General features: G+C 40.9%; 2 protein-coding genes across 2 annotated transcripts in view; both read right to left on the bottom strand.

The window, feature by feature from the left end:
• The window catches only part of LOC139714746 (ATP-dependent 6-phosphofructokinase, muscle type-like), a 28,789-nt gene extending 27,634 nt beyond the window's left edge, over window positions 1–1,155 (bottom strand). The window contains exons 1-2 of the mRNA XM_071626415.1: window positions 1,013–1,155; window positions 165–238 (exon numbers count right to left, since the gene is read on the bottom strand). Coding sequence (XP_071482516.1) covers window positions 165–238; window positions 1,013–1,130 — 192 coding nt within the window. The 5' untranslated portion in view covers window positions 1,131–1,155. The remainder of the gene's footprint in view (window positions 1–164; window positions 239–1,012) is intronic.
• Window positions 1,156–5,957: 4,802 nt separating this feature from the next.
• LOC139714749 (uncharacterized) lies at window positions 5,958–17,234 on the bottom strand. Its single transcript, XM_071626417.1, has 3 exons — window positions 17,102–17,234; window positions 10,251–10,766; window positions 5,958–6,517 (listed from the first exon to the last, which is right to left on the bottom strand). The coding sequence occupies exons 2-3, from the start codon at window positions 10,741–10,743 to the stop codon at window positions 5,958–5,960; spliced, it is 1,053 nt and encodes a 350-aa protein (XP_071482518.1). The 5' UTR covers window positions 10,744–10,766; window positions 17,102–17,234.
• Window positions 17,235–17,499: the final 265 nt, after the last annotated feature.

The following is a 17,499-nucleotide window of genomic DNA, read 5'->3' as shown; positions in this document are numbered from 1 at the left end:
GTAGAGTCTGTTTGTTAGTGCTGTAAACTAGATACAATGCAATCCTTCAACACACCTCGAAATTCATAGTATGTTGCAGTGACATTGTATCATATTGCAGGCATAAATGTACACATGTATCAGCCTACATGTATACCCAAGTTGAAGTAAGTTTAGTGTCTCACCTCATGTATGGCGTACACTTTGAAGCCAACATAGATACCCATTCGAACCACTGCTCGCACTGCCGCATTCATACCTGATAAAATAATAATACGCAACCACAAACACAATTCATTACATTCTTGTACACTGTATATTCTATACGACCAAGATGGAAGATGAATCAACTCTTCTATACTTCCCACCCCTGAAATGAAATCCAACACCGGTACAAAGTGTATGTTAATCGATTGAGTGAATGTGGCAATACAGTCAGTACTGGTATAAACTACTAAGAGTATAAATCTAGAACACATCACTTGGTGAAGTTTAAGGAAAACTGGACAGTCCATACTCAAAAGTTACAAATTTTGGTGCCCCCACTCCATCCCATCACTGGAGTGTCCAGGGGGCTTCAACACTCTTGTGTCTTGGTGATGTCACAGATAGACAACAAAAAAGAATCTAAAGAGAATTCCACAAAAATTCATCTTTTGCTTTTAATGAAAAGCAGTCTAAATACTCCTTTGTGTTACTGAATACTAGTTGATGCTTTAAAGTAATGGTATGAAACTATAATTCACATGCCTTTTTAAAATCATGTTTATGTACCGTATACGATCACTATTAAATTTTACAGTAAAGTAGGAATGTCACTGTATTATAAATGCAGTGTGTATTACTGTGAATGAGATCATGTTCTACACGATATGAAGGAACGTAACGACTGAAAGTCTTCACAGGACTACCTACTGCTAGACTACTTCTGTATACTGATGATGATAATGATATGATGATTGATGGATAATGATGTGATGATGATGGGGGTCCACCCCACTTTGCCTACACGTAGACTTCTAGCTCCACTCACCTTGTGAATCACCACCGCTTGTGAACACGGCGATACATTTGCCCTCTCCAACCATTCCAAAGCCTTCACCTCTTTCTGCCAATCTACTGACAGAATCCACCATTTCTTCCCCCGACATCGTGAACCGGCGTTGAAGCAAGGCATGCTGGTTGGCGCGGTCGTAGGCGGACGAACTCCCTGCTGCCCCCGGGCTGGCAAACACGTCGCTGCCCCCTCCAGCCAACTGCGCACTACTACTAGACGTACTCGGGCTACCCTCGGGTGTCGCATCCGCCCTCACCCGCTTGTTCGGCGACTGAAAGCTGGACATGGTATCTTCAATTTGGAGATAAAAACGGCTAGAATTCAAATAAAGTTTAGCAAAAATCAAGTGGTTGAATACACACAGCCGTATATTATGAACATCGCATGATTTTTTCGAATGACTTTGCTGATATTTCTCGCCGAACCCTTTGATACCGACAGTCGCCGCCGCGATGAAAACACACAGCTACAACAAACTGTTTGTGCGTACGGTACGCATGCCTATAAAATCGGCCCGGCGCTGACCTGGAAATCTCCTCACGGGTCAAGCGCAGGGAGAGTTCATGCACGTACACACGAACGCGCTGGTGTTCTATAGACGTTGATCTCAGTCCTCAAACCTGAACTAGAATGTTCAAACAAACGAAAAGTGACGAAAAATTGTCATTTTCGTCTTTGTTCTGTTTAGTTGAATAGTTTACAGATGTTGATGTTTCTACCCTGTATTAACGATATGGGGGAAATGGTTCACAGTACGTGTACTACAGTACGTAGCGCCCGTGTGAAGCCTTTTGCAGATGCATGTGATGTACTGTATTTCTATCAATCAGAGAACCCAAAGAGCTGAATAGAGTGAAGTATTCCTTATGAGTGGGAATAAGATGAGGTGGTCCGGGTGAGCGTTGAAGGGGTAATGTTTTGTATAGGTATGGACATTTTGTACAGACATTGATCATGTACATTTTGTAGGCTTTTTGTTGACCACTTTCACGAGTGTATGGATGCAGTTTACGGGTATTATTTTTGTATTGTAGGGCCTTTATTGTACATATCATCAAGAATTGATTACATATAACATTTAATAATTATTGCGGGGCCAATATGAATGCAATTACTGTGTATTTTGTGTATTGTAGACCTTCTGATTAGAAATTTGACACGACAGTCCCAAGAATCATTGAATTTGTAACATTCTGTAATATGTTTGAAATGTCACACAGCTAGCAAATAATAACTAAATGTTCAATTGTAATTAAGGAAGAATGATGGAATCGAAATATATTGTTTAAAACAACAACAAAAAGAAAGATACACTTTAATAAGCTGTAGCACCTCGACGCAAAAATTTCATCAATTTGAAATTACTCCAAGAAGACATCATAAAGCCCAATTAACAAGGCAGATGGATGGCAGATAAGTTTCAACCCTTATTAAATTATGCACGGGGATATTATGATGGGAGTTAATCTCGAAACCGAGAATCAATGTTGCTGTCTGTTTTGTTTTCAGTGGGGAAATATCGACAAGAGAACTATACATTTTTTAGGTTTACATAATGCCATGGCATATGTAACAACACCGCCCTGCAGGACCGTCCGCTCAATGATGTAAACAAAATCCTGGAGATAGTAAGAAATGTAACACATCCAAATGTGACTTCGTTCAGTCAAATGAATAACGGTTATAACATCAAACACAGGGCTGCCAACCTTGGTGAGACCCTTGCGAGGGAGAGAAGCGACCGTTTTTTGTGTTGGGTTGTTTTGTTTTGTTTTGTTTTTGTTTTCGGTTTTATTTTTATTTGTTTGTTTTCTTTTTTTTTGGGGGGGGGGGACCTCGGGTGTGGAGGGTGACCTCGGGTGTGGAAGGGGGCTTTTCCCTGCCAAGGTCAGGGAGCTTTGACAAACTTACATTTCAATGGTGCAGTCTAGGTATACTACGAGTATCAAGCCATGCATGGTTTCAACACACATCTGACATAGAAGCAACATTGATGTACTAAAATGAATTTGGAAAAAAAAATACATGCATTCACGTTTCATTGTTATTACTGGTATAAGTTTTAAGGATATTTGTGTTTATGCTTCCTGGGATTCGGCGTAAGAATTCATTTTTGCACATTGAGGCAGTCAGCACTCGGCGAATTGTGTGCGTCTCACACGCTCAATGTGTGAGAGTTGACAGCCCTGCAAACATTATGATCAACTATCATTAATATCGATTAACATTAAAAAAACAATCATCTCATTTAATAATATACACGGAGCATGCACATCAGAAGAAGCACTACAGATGTATAAGCCTACCTTTGGACGACGATGCTGTACAGCGGGATCCGGACATAACCTTGAAGAACTGACCTGAAGAACAGCAGTTTCAGTGAAAAAACGTAAAAATACTGAACGGAAGTAACTACGACGAAGTGGAACACTGCTTGAGAGAAACTCCCGAAACATTTAAAATCTGACAACAAAATAAAAAGTACATCACATGTACAAACTCATTAAATGTCGAGATTTCAGGTGTCCGCATCTGGACGCCACGAGATCACGAACTTCAGGTATTATGCCCTATATAGATCAGTGCTTCTCAACCTTTTCAACAATATAGAGAAGCCTATATTGGCTACTACTATATTTTTTTAAAAGGCCCAGTTAAAGAGAGCTAAAGAGAAAAAAAAGGAAAAGTGAAATTAAAACATTTTAACTTGACCTCTGACCTTTGACCTTCGACCTAATGGCTTGAAACTCTGTGGAGAATCTTTATTTGGTATCACGTGTATACACCAAGTTTCAAGGAAAAAAAACTTTCAGGCGTTGCATAGATAGGCCTATGGGGAAAATAGTGAAATTGTAAACATTTGACCTTGACCTCTTGACCTTTGACTTTGATCATGAGCACCCAAACGTTGATAGGCTCAACTCTGTCCACTCATGTATAAACATATTATCAGTCTCATTAGGATACCTTAAACGGTTTTTTAGTTACGCTGTCCACAAAATTCATTACGGAAGGACGGATAACCCGAAAGCGTAATGCCTCCGGCGACACTTCGTGGCGGAGGCACAAAAAAAGATATTTACAGAAAAATAGAAATGCATGTTCGGTTTTCTAAAAAAAAAAATGGTTTTAAACACTCCCACATTCGGAACCCTATTTCAGGAATATTTGGGGAATATTGTGGTAATCACCTCTAATTACCCCTACTTCAGCGAATTTTCGTGATTAGAGCTCCTGAAATAGGCCTATGCCCCTTTCCCGCAAAAAATAGGAATGCGCAAGCGGCACAGATGACCACATCATGAGGGAGGGAGGTGATGATCCAGAGGGCGGCCCATCCGCGGCCGTTATGACAAGCGCATTCCCGTGGTTGCAAAACGTAGACCTCAGACCACCGTTAGGAGCCTCAGTCCCCGAACATCCCCCCCCCCCAACTCACACACACACACACACACACACACAAACCCAAACAAAAACAAAACAAAACAAAACAAAACAAAACAAAACAAAAACAGCCAACAACTAAAAATGTCGCTATGGCGACTGGTATGCCTCCACTATAATGCAGGGTTCTCCTATAGGTCTATAGTACGTCTTGACAATGTTTGATAACAGTTACGCATGTTTAGTACAATAGCAAAATGACAGGTTTGTCACAGATGTGTTGAATTTTTACTTTCCTTGAACTACAGCTTGTAGATTTAATTGGACGAATGGTTATTCTATGTCTACGACTTTCAAGGCATTGGAAAAAATGTAATTTCAGTATTAGTAAAATGACAGCATTTTAACCTGGCCTTTAACCCTTGACCGTTGACCCCATGGCCCTATAATTTCCTTAACAACCACTGTCAGGTAGAACATGCATAAGTATGTAAAATGTACTAAGTTTCATGGTGATATCTTGAGTCACTTTCGAGATAAGGAGGAAGAAGTGAGATTTAGCACTTTCACTTGACCTTAGACCATTTAGCAAGAAACTTGTACCCAAGAGAATCTCTGTTGGGTATAGTTTCAACAAAAATGCTGCGGGCATTGCGGCATAAATATGAGGGGAAACAATGAAATTTTTAGGAGTTGACCTTCACCCTTGACCCCAGTGACATTGACCCATGACCCAAAATTCCCTTGATAATCACTGCCAGTCAGTACGTATGGATGGAAGGCCTATGTACTACGTTCCATGAAAACTCTCTCTGGAGAATCGTCATTTGGTAGAAGATGTATAAACTAAGTTTCAAGAAAATATCTTCAGGCATTGCATAGATATGGGGGAAATAGTAAAATTTTGAGCATTTAACCTTTACCTTTTGAGCTTCAGAATGTGCATCCTTTGGAGATGGACAAAATTTTGCCGTAAGAAAAGAGAAATATAGCTTGGTCAAAATGTGGCGGAAAATGTACTGACTACGGACTGTGTGGCATGAAGACTAGCAGCAATCTGGCTTACCTGACGAGTCGCAGCACTTAGCTGAAATGGCTGCTGACTGAATGAGCCAAGAGCTATTCTCATCTATTCTGAATGAGAAAAGGAATGTTGGCATCGCAAATCTTTGGGTAGCCTGATCACGTCACTGAAACATAAAATTTTATAAGAGTGGTTCCTCCACAACATTTTCTGGTGGCACTTTGTCGTGGCCCCAAGCCACATTTAATGCCGAGCCTTGCATATTGATAATCAGGGGCGGATCAATTTTTTTTTTCATTTCCTTTTTTTTTTTTTTTTTTTGCCAAAAAAAAAAAAATAAATAAGGGGGAGGGAAGCACCCGATCCGCTCCCCTGGATCCGCCACTAATAATGTAAAAGACGTTTACTTTATGAACATGACCTGTTCGTCCTACAAAAGAATGACCCAGGTGAGTGGGGATTTCACCCAATAGCTAACTCTCACGACCCGTAAGACAAAGCATGCACATTCAATCATCTCCACATACATGCCAATTCATCCTCGTCATAGTCGGCATCGTCATCAGGGTCAGGTGCGGCATCGTCATCAGGGTCAGGTGCGACAACGTCTTCAAAGTTGTCATCTTCGTTGCCGCACTTGCGCTGTGGGTTGCCAATGTTACGGCCATGTTTGCCGATGGAGGACAGGTCGTACTTGTGCACAAACCGGAAAATCCACGAGATGCTCCCACCAAAGTTCGTCGCATTCGTCTCTTTGGCAATCACCATAGCTTGATTTCGAAGAGCCTTTGTAGACACTGCGTGTCCCGCCGTCTGTCTCTCCTTCACCCATTTAAGGAGCTTCTTCTCCAATGCCGGCCAACGCGCCACTTTGCCCCTACTCGCCTTCTTATACTTGGGCATCGACTCAAGTAAAGCCTTATCGCCGCGCCATCGTCGGATTGTAGATTCGTTAACCCCGAAGCGACGTCCAGCCGCACGGTTTCCGAACTTCTCTGCGTACGCGAACACCGAGAGCTTGAACGCTGCCGTGAAAGATCGTCTGGTCATGCTGCCTGTCTTTTTTGGTTGAACTGAAAGGGCAGAGAAGATGAGTAGAATTGCCGTAGTCTAGCACCAAATTGAACGAATGGTGATCTCTCTTTTAAACTTTCCTAATTGCCTCTAGGCAAAGTAACACTTAGTAGTAAGCTTATGAGAGACTTCCGTTGCATATTTGAATAACATAAGATACTTTTAGCAATATCCAATGCGACTATAGCTTGGACGAGATGTGTCATTTATGTTTTTTTCCATGATATTTATTGATCAAAACAAAATGGTTATAAGACATTTCAGCAAAGATTCGAAATGATAATGAAAAAAAAATGGTCTTAATTGTTAGCTTCATTGTGTCAAAGCTCACAGAAATATTTAGCCACAGTATAAACGTAATAAATCGGACATGGGTTGTATGCACTTATATATAATTTGTTCCAGATTCTTTTGGGATATTTACTCATTTTGCTGTGGCGGAGTCATAAAGTATAGTGTATGAGAAAACAACAAACAAACCTCAAACTGGCCAATGAGGCGTAACGCAGTATTCAAATTCCAATTGTCTTCGATTCGTATTTCTTTGAAGCAGTGTTGGTGTTCATGACTCACCTTTCGTTAAGATGATCCTGAATAAATACGCGTAGCTAATGTTACAACGTGAACGGGAACATTGTTGTTGTGCCTCTCCATCGTTGTTTAAAGGGATGGTACAGTATTGGTGGAGATGAAAATTGAGCTTTTAACTTTTTGCGAGATACCAAGAAAACACTTATGATACAGTACAGAGCATACCATTTTAACCCTAACTAGGCCGGGGGGGGGGGGGGGGGGGCCTCGACGTTCCGAGTGATGTATCGCAATCCCAAAAAGCTATCGCCGCGACGTTTCATGACTTTTTTCTTTTGAGTCTCCCGCATCTTTTGACACCAAATTTGCGACGCCCGGGCGCGCGGTTCCGAAGTTACGCATAAATATGTACATGCATGTCAGGCCAAAAATTGCTCAAAAACGTGAATTCCTGTACAATTTAAATGCAAACTGTGCTTACAGGCAAATTTCATAAAAGCATGATTATCTTGGTGTTTTATTGATTAAAATCAATGAATAACATATTTTCTTGTTCAGAGCAATGTCGGGGACAAATTTCATCGAAAAAACAATGAAAAACATAAAGTCGAAAAAACAAAGAAATACATAATAAATTCAAAAAACAATAAAATACTTAAGAATTTTTTCTGATATCACAATTTTTTTTCAATACATTTGCTAAGGACACTAAAAAGAATATTTACACAAAAAATGTGCCTGTTTTGAGCTATATTTTGTGATTTATACCAAATAGTCTGATTTCATGCATCATTATGCATAAATTAGCATAATTTAGCACAAATGATAATTTTTTGAAAAATTAACTTCATGGTATTTTAGATTACATCATAGGGAATGTGTGTGCCAATTTTCGTCGCAATCGCGCGGTCGACGGCCGAGATCTGGAGGGGGGGGGGGGGGCCTGGGAGCCCCCCCCCCCCCCCTCCCCGGCTCTATCAATTTCCTAAATAGCCCGGCCTAGTTAGGGTTAAGAGGAATTCAAGGTTTATTTGATGGAAATCGGGTTTGGAATGACTGAACATCCAAAAACAAAGTAAAACAAAGCGATCGTAATAAAGTGTGGGTCCCACACTTTATTAGAATCGCTCTTTTTTGGATATCTCAGCCATTTCAAAACCAATTTTCATCACATACCGTTGAATTCCTCATAGAATTACATGCTCTTTCATATTTCAGAAGAGGTTTCTCATTATTTCACCAAAAAGTGTTAGAAACTTGAAATTAGGTCTCAACCAAAACTGTATGATTCCTTTAAACCCATCTTACGGAAATAATCGCGATTTTCTTTTAATCAGTACAAAGTATTGATAGACTAGTTATATCATGACCAATACCGGCCTACATCGTTACATTATTTATACTCAATAACTCATGCCCCGATCCATCGAACCAGGAAACAGCGTCAAAAGTGTACAAATATTTAATGAAGGAAGTTTTTGTATAGCAGCATCATTGTGACCACAAAGCACAAGAGCAGTGGCAGATCCAGGGGAGCGCACCGGGCGTTCCCCTCCCCTGAAGGTGAGCTTTAATCAGAGCAAACGCTTCTCCCCCATCTCATGCAAGCAGGTATTTAACACAATGCACTAACTTTAAACTTTACTCGTTAGAAAACAGAAGTTACAGAACCGTTAATAGAAAATAATTTCAACAGCATAATACCGCTTGACAGGGCTGGGCCCTGTTTTATGAGGAGTTAAAATTGATTATCGTTGATTTAAACTGCAAGTCTATGGCAGCCTGTGTGGTAAGGACATTTAAAATCAATTGTATCTTTTGATAAAACGGTGCATAAAATGACATTGCTAGTCTGTAATTTACTTGTGGCTTGTTTTTATTTTGTTCTTTCCAGATAAGGTACGGGCGTTATAGGGTAGAGACTGAGACGGGTTAAGGTTTCCACTTTTCAAAATTGAATCATATTGTGAATACAGAGGATATCCCGGGAATTCGATCAAATTTCTAGGATTTACAAGACATTTTGTGACCTATGTTAAAACATTTCTGAGCAGTCCAAAGCGAAAGACAGAGGGAAAGAGTAGTCGAACAAACCCCTCATAGTCTCGGTTCAAATTCCGTTGCACGAAAAGTACACCCTAGAGATTAAGGGCACATGTGTGAGCAGTATATATGGCCAATGCTGTTATCAGAAGAATGTTCATATCATAATCAGTAATTAGTGGAAGAAGAGAAAAGACAGGTTTACAGTGCAAGTGCAGGGATGAGAGGATCAATGTTCTTTTATTACGTGTGTGATTTATTCATGTAACAATTACGCTCGACACTATTCATTTATTCTTGGAAGCCCGACAGTGATATTATTTGGTTCCCCCAAAAGAAAAGCTTTGAAAGATTAATCATTTAATAAAACTTTGCAATGCAATTATCAGAAAATTGACAGATAAGATAAAGTTCACATGTTTCTTCAAATATCTCAAACACATTGTGACTAAGAAGAAGGAAAAATTTTAAACGCAAAACAAAAGCCTAAAATAATTAAAAACATGGTAATTATACATTAAAATTGGAAGGAGGTATACAAAGGTCTTCAAATACCACATCATTATACTGATGTAACTGTATTATATGCCTTGACATATTCAATGGAATTGAATAGTGGTATAACCTTATTTTCCACCGGACACCACATATTCATGAAATAGTTATACAACGTATCTAGCATATATGGATGTATACCCAGTTCTTTTTGGAGGATAGACAAAATTTTGCCGTAAGGAAAAAGAAATAGAGTGGCTAAAATGTGGCAGAAAATGACTGACTATGCACTGTGTGGATTTATGAAGACTAGCAGCAATCTGGCTAACCTGAAATGTGCCTGCAGTTATTACGGATTGAGCCGACTTATTCTCATTTATTCTGAATGAATCTTTGGGTGGCCTTATCACGTCACTCACTGAAACATATCTTTCTATGAAAGTGAAGCCTCCACAACTTTTTCTGGCGTCACTTTCTGGTGGCCACGGGCCACATCTAATGTCGAGCCATGCATATCAATAATGTATTGATGTTCATATTACTTCATGAACATTACCTGTGTTGTCCTACAAAAGAATGACCCAACTATGTGGAGACTAAATTCACCCAATAGCTAACTCTGAGGAAACGTAAGACCAAGCACATTAAATCATCTCCACATACATGCCAATTCATCCTCGTCACTGTTGGGGTCGTCATCAGAGTCGGGTGCGACAACATCTTCACAGTTGTCATCTTTGGTGCCGCACTTGCGCTGTGGTTTGCCAATGTTGTGGCTATGCTTGCCGATGGAGGGCAGGTTGTACTTGTGCACAAAATGGAAAACCCACGAAACGCTCCCAAGAAATTTCGTCACATTCGTCTCTTTGGCAATCACCATAGCTTGATTTCGAAGAGCCTTTGTAGACACTGCGTGTCCCGCCGCCTGTCTCTCCTTCACCCATCTAAGGAGCTTCTCCTCCAATGCCGGCCAACGCGCCGACATTCTCGACTTCATATGCTTGGGCATCGACTCAAGTTTGGGCTTATCGGCGCGCCATCGTCGGATCGTAGATTCGTCGATCCTGCAGCGACGTCCAGCTGCACGGTTTCCGAACTTCTCTGCGTACTCTACCATCGAGAGCTTGAACGCTGCCGAGAAAGATCGTTTCGTCATGCTGCCTGTGTTTCTTGGTTGAACTGAAAGGGCGGAGAAGATGAGTAGAATTTCTGTAGTCTAGCATCAGATGGAACGAATGGTATATAATCTCTCTTTTAAATGTACTTATAACAAAAGTATACTTTATACATGTACCCCCTTATCTAAACTGCTCTTATTATGCAAACAGCTTATCAGAGACGTCCGACGAATACAGAACAAAGGATGCTTTTATTAATATGCAATGCGACTTTAGCTTTAATGAGCCATAATGCGTCATCAAAGTTGTTCTTTTTTATTGATAAAAACAAAATGGCTATATAAGACATTTCAGCAAAGATTCGAAATGATAATGACAAAAAAAAAATTGGTCTATATTGTTAGCCTCATTGTGTCAAAGCTCACATAATAATATTCAGCAACAGTATAAAGGTAATAAATCGGACATGCAAATCGGACATGGATTGTATGCAGTTGTCTATAGTTTGTTCTATAACGTCCTTTGTTATAATTGTGTATACTCATTTCGCTGCGACGGAGTCATACACCAATACGAAATAAAATAATACAAACTGGCCAATACTTTGAGGTGCAACACAGAAAACTATTCAATTTCCAACTGTCTTCGATTCGTATTCCTTTGAAGCAGTGTTGGTGTTCATGACTCACCTTCCGTTAACCCTAACTTACCTGGGCTATTTTGTGAGCTTTAAAGTCCTGGGGGGGGGGGGGCATCATGCCCCCCCCCCCCCCCCCCCCCCCCCCCCCATGATCTCGGCCGCGGATCGCGCGTTCGTTACGAAAATTGGCACGCGAGTCACTCATGATGCAATCTACTACGCTGTGAGGATAAATTTCAATAAATCACTCTATTTTATTTTATATGAATTAATTATGTTGATTCATGCATGAAATTAGAATTGGGCTGTAAATCATTAAATAAAGCCCCCAAACTTCTAAATTTTTTGCTTGAACTCTGGTGAACTCTGATTAGGTTGAAAAAAAAAAATTGGTACACTGTAAAACATCGGTGTTAGATTTAACGCCATGGGTGTGGATGAACACCGACCAAGTGTTAACACAGGACCACACCCACAGGTGTAGAAAATATATTGTGATGGTGTTGAAAAGTGTTCACCTGGCACTTCATGGTGTTAATTTGACACTGTATCTGGTGATATTTTGACACTGTACTGGTGTTTATTCAATAGTGACACCGCATGGTGTTGATTTGATATTGCTGGTGTTAATATCAATGGTATAACACCCGTCCAGCTTCAATAGGAGACCACACCAACAGGTGTTATTGTGGTGTAAATGTGATCACACATTTTTTCAAAAATCAAGTATTTTATCGGGAAATTCTTGATCGTCTTGTTTAAGTTCAAAATGAACAAGAAGTGCAGTTGCTAAGAAACTCTTCAAAAAACAGTTTTATATTTTGAAATGACACCCGGGGGTGTTAATTTGACACCATAAATGAGCATCGAAAATTTAACACAAGCTCCGTGTTTCATATTCAACATCGGACTTTTTGCAGTGTATCAATTTTCATTTCTTATGTATTTTATTGTTTTTATAATTTCTTATGTATTTCCCTGCTTTTTCACTTTTTGTATTTTATTGTTTTTTTTTCAATGGGAATCTTTGGCGACACCATTTCAATCATAAGAAACAAAAAATTAATTGCTTTTTATCACTAAAAGTAAAAATAATGATACAATGGTGATTTTGAGATAGAAACCTAATTTGCGTTGGTTTTTTACACAAAATCACGTTTTTGAGCAATTTTCGGTCTGACATGCACCAGTAAGATTGCGTAACTTCGGAACCGCCTACCCGGACGTCGCAAATTTGGTCTTAAAAGTTGCGCAAGGCTTCAAGGTAAATTGTCACCAATCGCCGTGTGGATGGGTTCTCGCGTTGCGGAGATATCGCGCGAAGTGTCGGGGGGGGGCATTATGCCCCCCCCCCCAGGTAAGTTAGGGTTAAGATGATCCTGAAATGCCTATAGTAAATGCTACGACTTGAATGGGAGCATTTTGTTATCGTTGTCTGTTTTAAATGTTATAATCACGCATTACCCAGTAAATGCATCAATCGTGTCGAAAAATAGAATCATACATCACACTCTATTTGCCAGTCTCGGTCCCTGCAATGCATGCTCTCCTATAGAATTATCTGTTATTCTTATCCTTCTCCCTGTGTCTATATATTACGATTCTGTAAATAAAATCACTTATCATATTCCACTTTCAAATTACTCGTTACATATAGTAATATCTGTACCAATTTTCAACAAGAGACCCGGGGGTCCGCGCTCACCTGAGTATATCGCAAGTTCACCTTCCATGCATTCTTGCAGACTCTTACCTGAGAACATTGGAAACTTATGGTGGGGGTAGCTTTGAGAATGGGGGCATGGTGTCCATTTACATATTCCATCACACTGGTAGAAATACCTGCCAAGTACACTGTACTTTATAGAACGTTGGATTATGCTGCTAGGGAAAAAAGACTTAAAGGCCCATTCTCAGTAAAAGTGTTTTTGGTGTCGCCGACATTCCATGACAGTTTGCGGTTCCAACGGCGTAGCCAGGATTTCATCTTGGGGGGGGGGGGGGGGGGGGTTAGTCTGCGAGGGAGCGGAGCGAGCGAGGGGGGGGGGGAGGGAGGTGTCCCCCCCCCCTCCCACGGTAAGAACTTTTTGCATTTTGATGTTGCAAATGGTGCAATTTGATGCATGTTTTTGCGCGTTTTATCGACGTGAAACAGTCCCATTTGTTTAAGGTAGCAGGTGTAGCTTATTATTGAACAATTTGCCTATAAAATGGTATAATTTAGATACACTTCTTGTATTTATTCTTCTCACTGAATATCATGAACGCGATTGAACCCGAGCGAGCGGAACGAGCGAAGGGGGAGGGGAGGGTGTGGGAGGGGCGTGTCCCCCTCTCAGGGTGAGAACTTTTTGCATTTTGATGTTGTACATGGTGCGATTTGATGCATGTTTTTGCGTCTTTTAACGAGTTGAAACAGTCCCACTTGTTTAAGGTTGCAGTATATTTTGATGTAGATTATCACTGAACAATTTGCGTATAATATGGTATGATTTAAATACACTTCTTGTATTAATTCTTTTACTGAATATCATGAACGCGACTGAACCCGAGCGAGCGGAGCGAGCGAGGGGGGAGGGGAGGGTAAGGGAGGGGGTGTCCCCCCTCCCACGGTGAGAACTTTTTGCATTTTGATGTTGCAGATGGTGCAATTTGATGCATGTTTTTGCGCGTTTTATCGACGTGAAACAGTAACACTTGTTTAAGGAAGCAGTATATTTTGATGTAGATTATTATTGAACAATTTGCCTATAAAATTGTATCATTTAAATAATCTTCTTGTATTAATTCTTTTCACTGAATATCATGAACGCGACTGAACCCGAGCGAGCGGAGCGAACGAAGGGGGAGGGGAGGGTGTGGGAGGGGGTGTCTCCCCTCCCACGTGAGAACTTTTTGCATTTTGATGTTGCAAATGGTGCAATTTGATGCATGTTTTTGCGTGTTTTAACGAGTTGAAACAGTCCCACTTGTTTAAGGTTGCAGTATATTTTGGTGTAGATTATTGTTGAACAATTTGCCTATAAAATGGCCATTTAAATAATCTTCTTGTAATTCTTACACTGAATATCATGAACACTGTCTGTTCAGCAATCAAACAGAAAAAGCATGCACACGAGGGTGTAGGTAGGGGCATACTTCCCCTCCCACACGAAGGTGATTTTGCATTTTCAGACCTGAAATTCAGCGATCTGGTGCAAATTTTTGGTACAATACTTTTTCATCGAAGTGTTAAAATCAAGGAATTTAGCTCTTATTCCGAATGTGCACCATCTGTGTGTATGTATAAAGTCTAGTGAGGTAGAGCTTCGGGGAAGGGGGATTCCCCCTCCCGCTCGCGGAGCTTTTGCGTTTTTAGAATCGAAATAAAGCGATCTGGGTATAGCCACAATCCACTTCTATGCATGGCGAAAGGGAGGGGGGGGGGGGGCGAGCAGGGAGAAGGCGTGGGCGAGTGTTATCTCCACCCTTCCCTTCCGATGGAGCTTTTGCCTTTTTAAGGTTGAAATTGAGACATCTCGTATACGCATATTTGATGGAATCAACATTTGGGAAATCACACACACACAAAAAGATGATGGGGGGGGGGGGGACTGAGGGAGGAAAGGGTCGATTAAAAGGGGAAATTACCCTTATACATGAGGGAACCTTGAGTTTTCGGAATATAAGTGATAAGTCTTGTGCACTCAGAATTATTCAACAAATTTTTTGTAAATCTAAAAAGTGTACTAAGCTAGGGAAAGAGGCACAGAGGGGGAGGGTTTGGGAGGGGTCGCCCAAGCACGAGAGATTTTGCATATTTTGAATTGTAATTCAACGATCTGGTGCACACTTTGAGTGAAATATCAAAAAAAAAAAATCTTATTTGATGAAAGGTTGCAAAGGAGACCCGCTTCATGTGCATGCATACAGTATACACGCACCTTTTTTTTTTCCGCCTCCCAAATCCCCGGTCCAAATCTTGGGGGGGGGGGGGGGGGCGACCGCCCCCATCGCCCCCCCTCCCCCCCCCCCCCCCCCCCCCCCCCGGCTACGCCAGTGTGCGGTTCCCTGAAACCTATTAGATACTACAAATGTTTATAATATATCACGAAGACTTTATTTGTTAAAAATAAACACGATCAAATGCGGTTGTCTGCCTTTTTTAATAAAATTTTGCTGTTAAACTTCGTTGAGACCCCCAAAACGCAGTGTCGCCGGCTATTTTAGAATTACTTGTATGTTTTATTGCTCCTCTCCGTCCACAAACACACTTTCCAAATACATGTACCATTTGCATGGACGATGAGCATATCATAATTATGTGGTAATCACAATACTCGAAAAGTTCCAAAATTTTTATTGACTTCTTTTTTATAGCCTTTTGACACCTGTCGCCAAGTTCACCGCCAGATACGTCACCAGTTTCTTTAGTGTTACAGCATTGCGAAAATCACAAGACTATGCAATGACCCTGTGTATATGAAACCATGAGAATATACTTCATACATTGCAAGTACTTACATTTTTTGTGCAACAGCTTTTTATTGAGAATACGATACAATGTTTGAAATACCGGTTTTCTACGTTTTTATTTGGACAGATACTTTACATACATTTCACGCCACCCACTGCGACAGATATTGCAATGTCAGACAAATTGTATATTATACAATACTCCTCGGAATGACGTATCGATTCAACATTAAAGTTTAGTACAAGTGAGAAATATTCGGTAGATATCGCTCTCATAATAACATGATCTACCATATACGTTACCACAGATACGTGACCGAATTTTTCTCATTGGTCTTGTGCTTTCAGGGGATCAAATCTGGTCAAAATTCATCCCTACACATCACATGTTTCGTTTTGTTGGACCTCAGGATTATATTCTTGCACCGGTACATTGTTACCATTTTCATCTGGCCTTTGACCCTACAATTCATCTAGGATAATCACTGTCAGGTAGAACATGCATAAATATGTAGTAAGTTTCGTATAAATTGAGCCACTTCCGAGATATGGAGGAAAAAGTTAGTTCAGCACTTTCCCTTGATCTTTGACCTTTTTGACCTTTGAGGTAAAAAAAGAAAAGAAAAAAAAGTTTCCAGAGAATCTCCATTAGGTTATACATGCATACACCAAGTGTAAAAAAAATAATAATAATCCTGCTGGCACTGCATAAATATGAGGGAAATAATAAAAGTTTAAAGTGTTGATTTTGTCCCGCAGAGGCCTTTGCCTTTGACAAAGGCGGCGACTTCGTCGCCGCGGAGTCCAGTTGGCAAGGGGTCTGGAAACCAGACTACATGGCCCATAGCTCAGCCCAGTCGAGTCGTCATGTTCAGCCGGTGCCATGCGCCTCCTGCACATTGCGCGCGCTCTGCACTACAGGTACAAGCACAAATTACACAGGTACAAGCACAAACGCACCGTACGGAGAGAGTGGCGTAAAATAGTAAAGTCTGACTACAAAGCGCCAAAAAAACTCAATAACAACAACAACAACAACAACAACAACGCTTTCCTGTCATCATATGCAGTGTATAGTGCAACTATAGATTTCTCCGGTTTGTGTTTCTTTGGTATGATCTCTTTGGATCATGGACATGGTATGATTGTGGATATTCTCAGTACACCGTAAGCCTTCACACCTTACAGAGTCACATTCCCATATCACCCACAGTCAACAATGAATCCAATAAGTCAGCACAAAGTTCTCGGAAAAGTGGCATTCTACATGCACCGTCTACACATACACGTTTATACCATACCTGCCAACAACAGTACGATTAAAGACGATATACTGCAGCTTGAGGTGGAATATATTTTCTGTGAAAAGGGAGCTTGAAGAAGGTCGTTTCTCCTGCCTAGCTCGCAAATGGGTCAACGGATGTAAACCTTTCCTTATACTGTACACCACATGCACTGGCTATGGCACTGCCTGCTGACGCCGCAGCGCACTTCAGCTTTGCGCCGCGCCCCGCGACTCGAATGTCTAGCATAAGCCGCACAAAAAGAGATTGTGCGCTCGCCATTCAGCGATGCATACAGCTGTTATACCAGGGCCTTTTTGAACATTGTGCGCACACAGAGAGGTCATTGTAATAACCACCCTTGGGTGACTGATCTCCATACAGACCAACTCTCGCCTCGATCCCAAGCGCGGGAG

This window comes from Diadema antillarum, unplaced genomic scaffold, assembly GCF_040938485.1.
Source record: "Diadema antillarum isolate AM-2024a unplaced genomic scaffold, OU_Dant_1.0 seq00002407_RagTag, whole genome shotgun sequence".
NCBI classification, from domain to species: domain Eukaryota; kingdom Metazoa; phylum Echinodermata; class Echinoidea; order Diadematoida; family Diadematidae; genus Diadema; species Diadema antillarum.
Note: the sequence above shows the minus strand (reverse complement) of the source record. Positions and strands in the feature narration are given on the sequence as shown.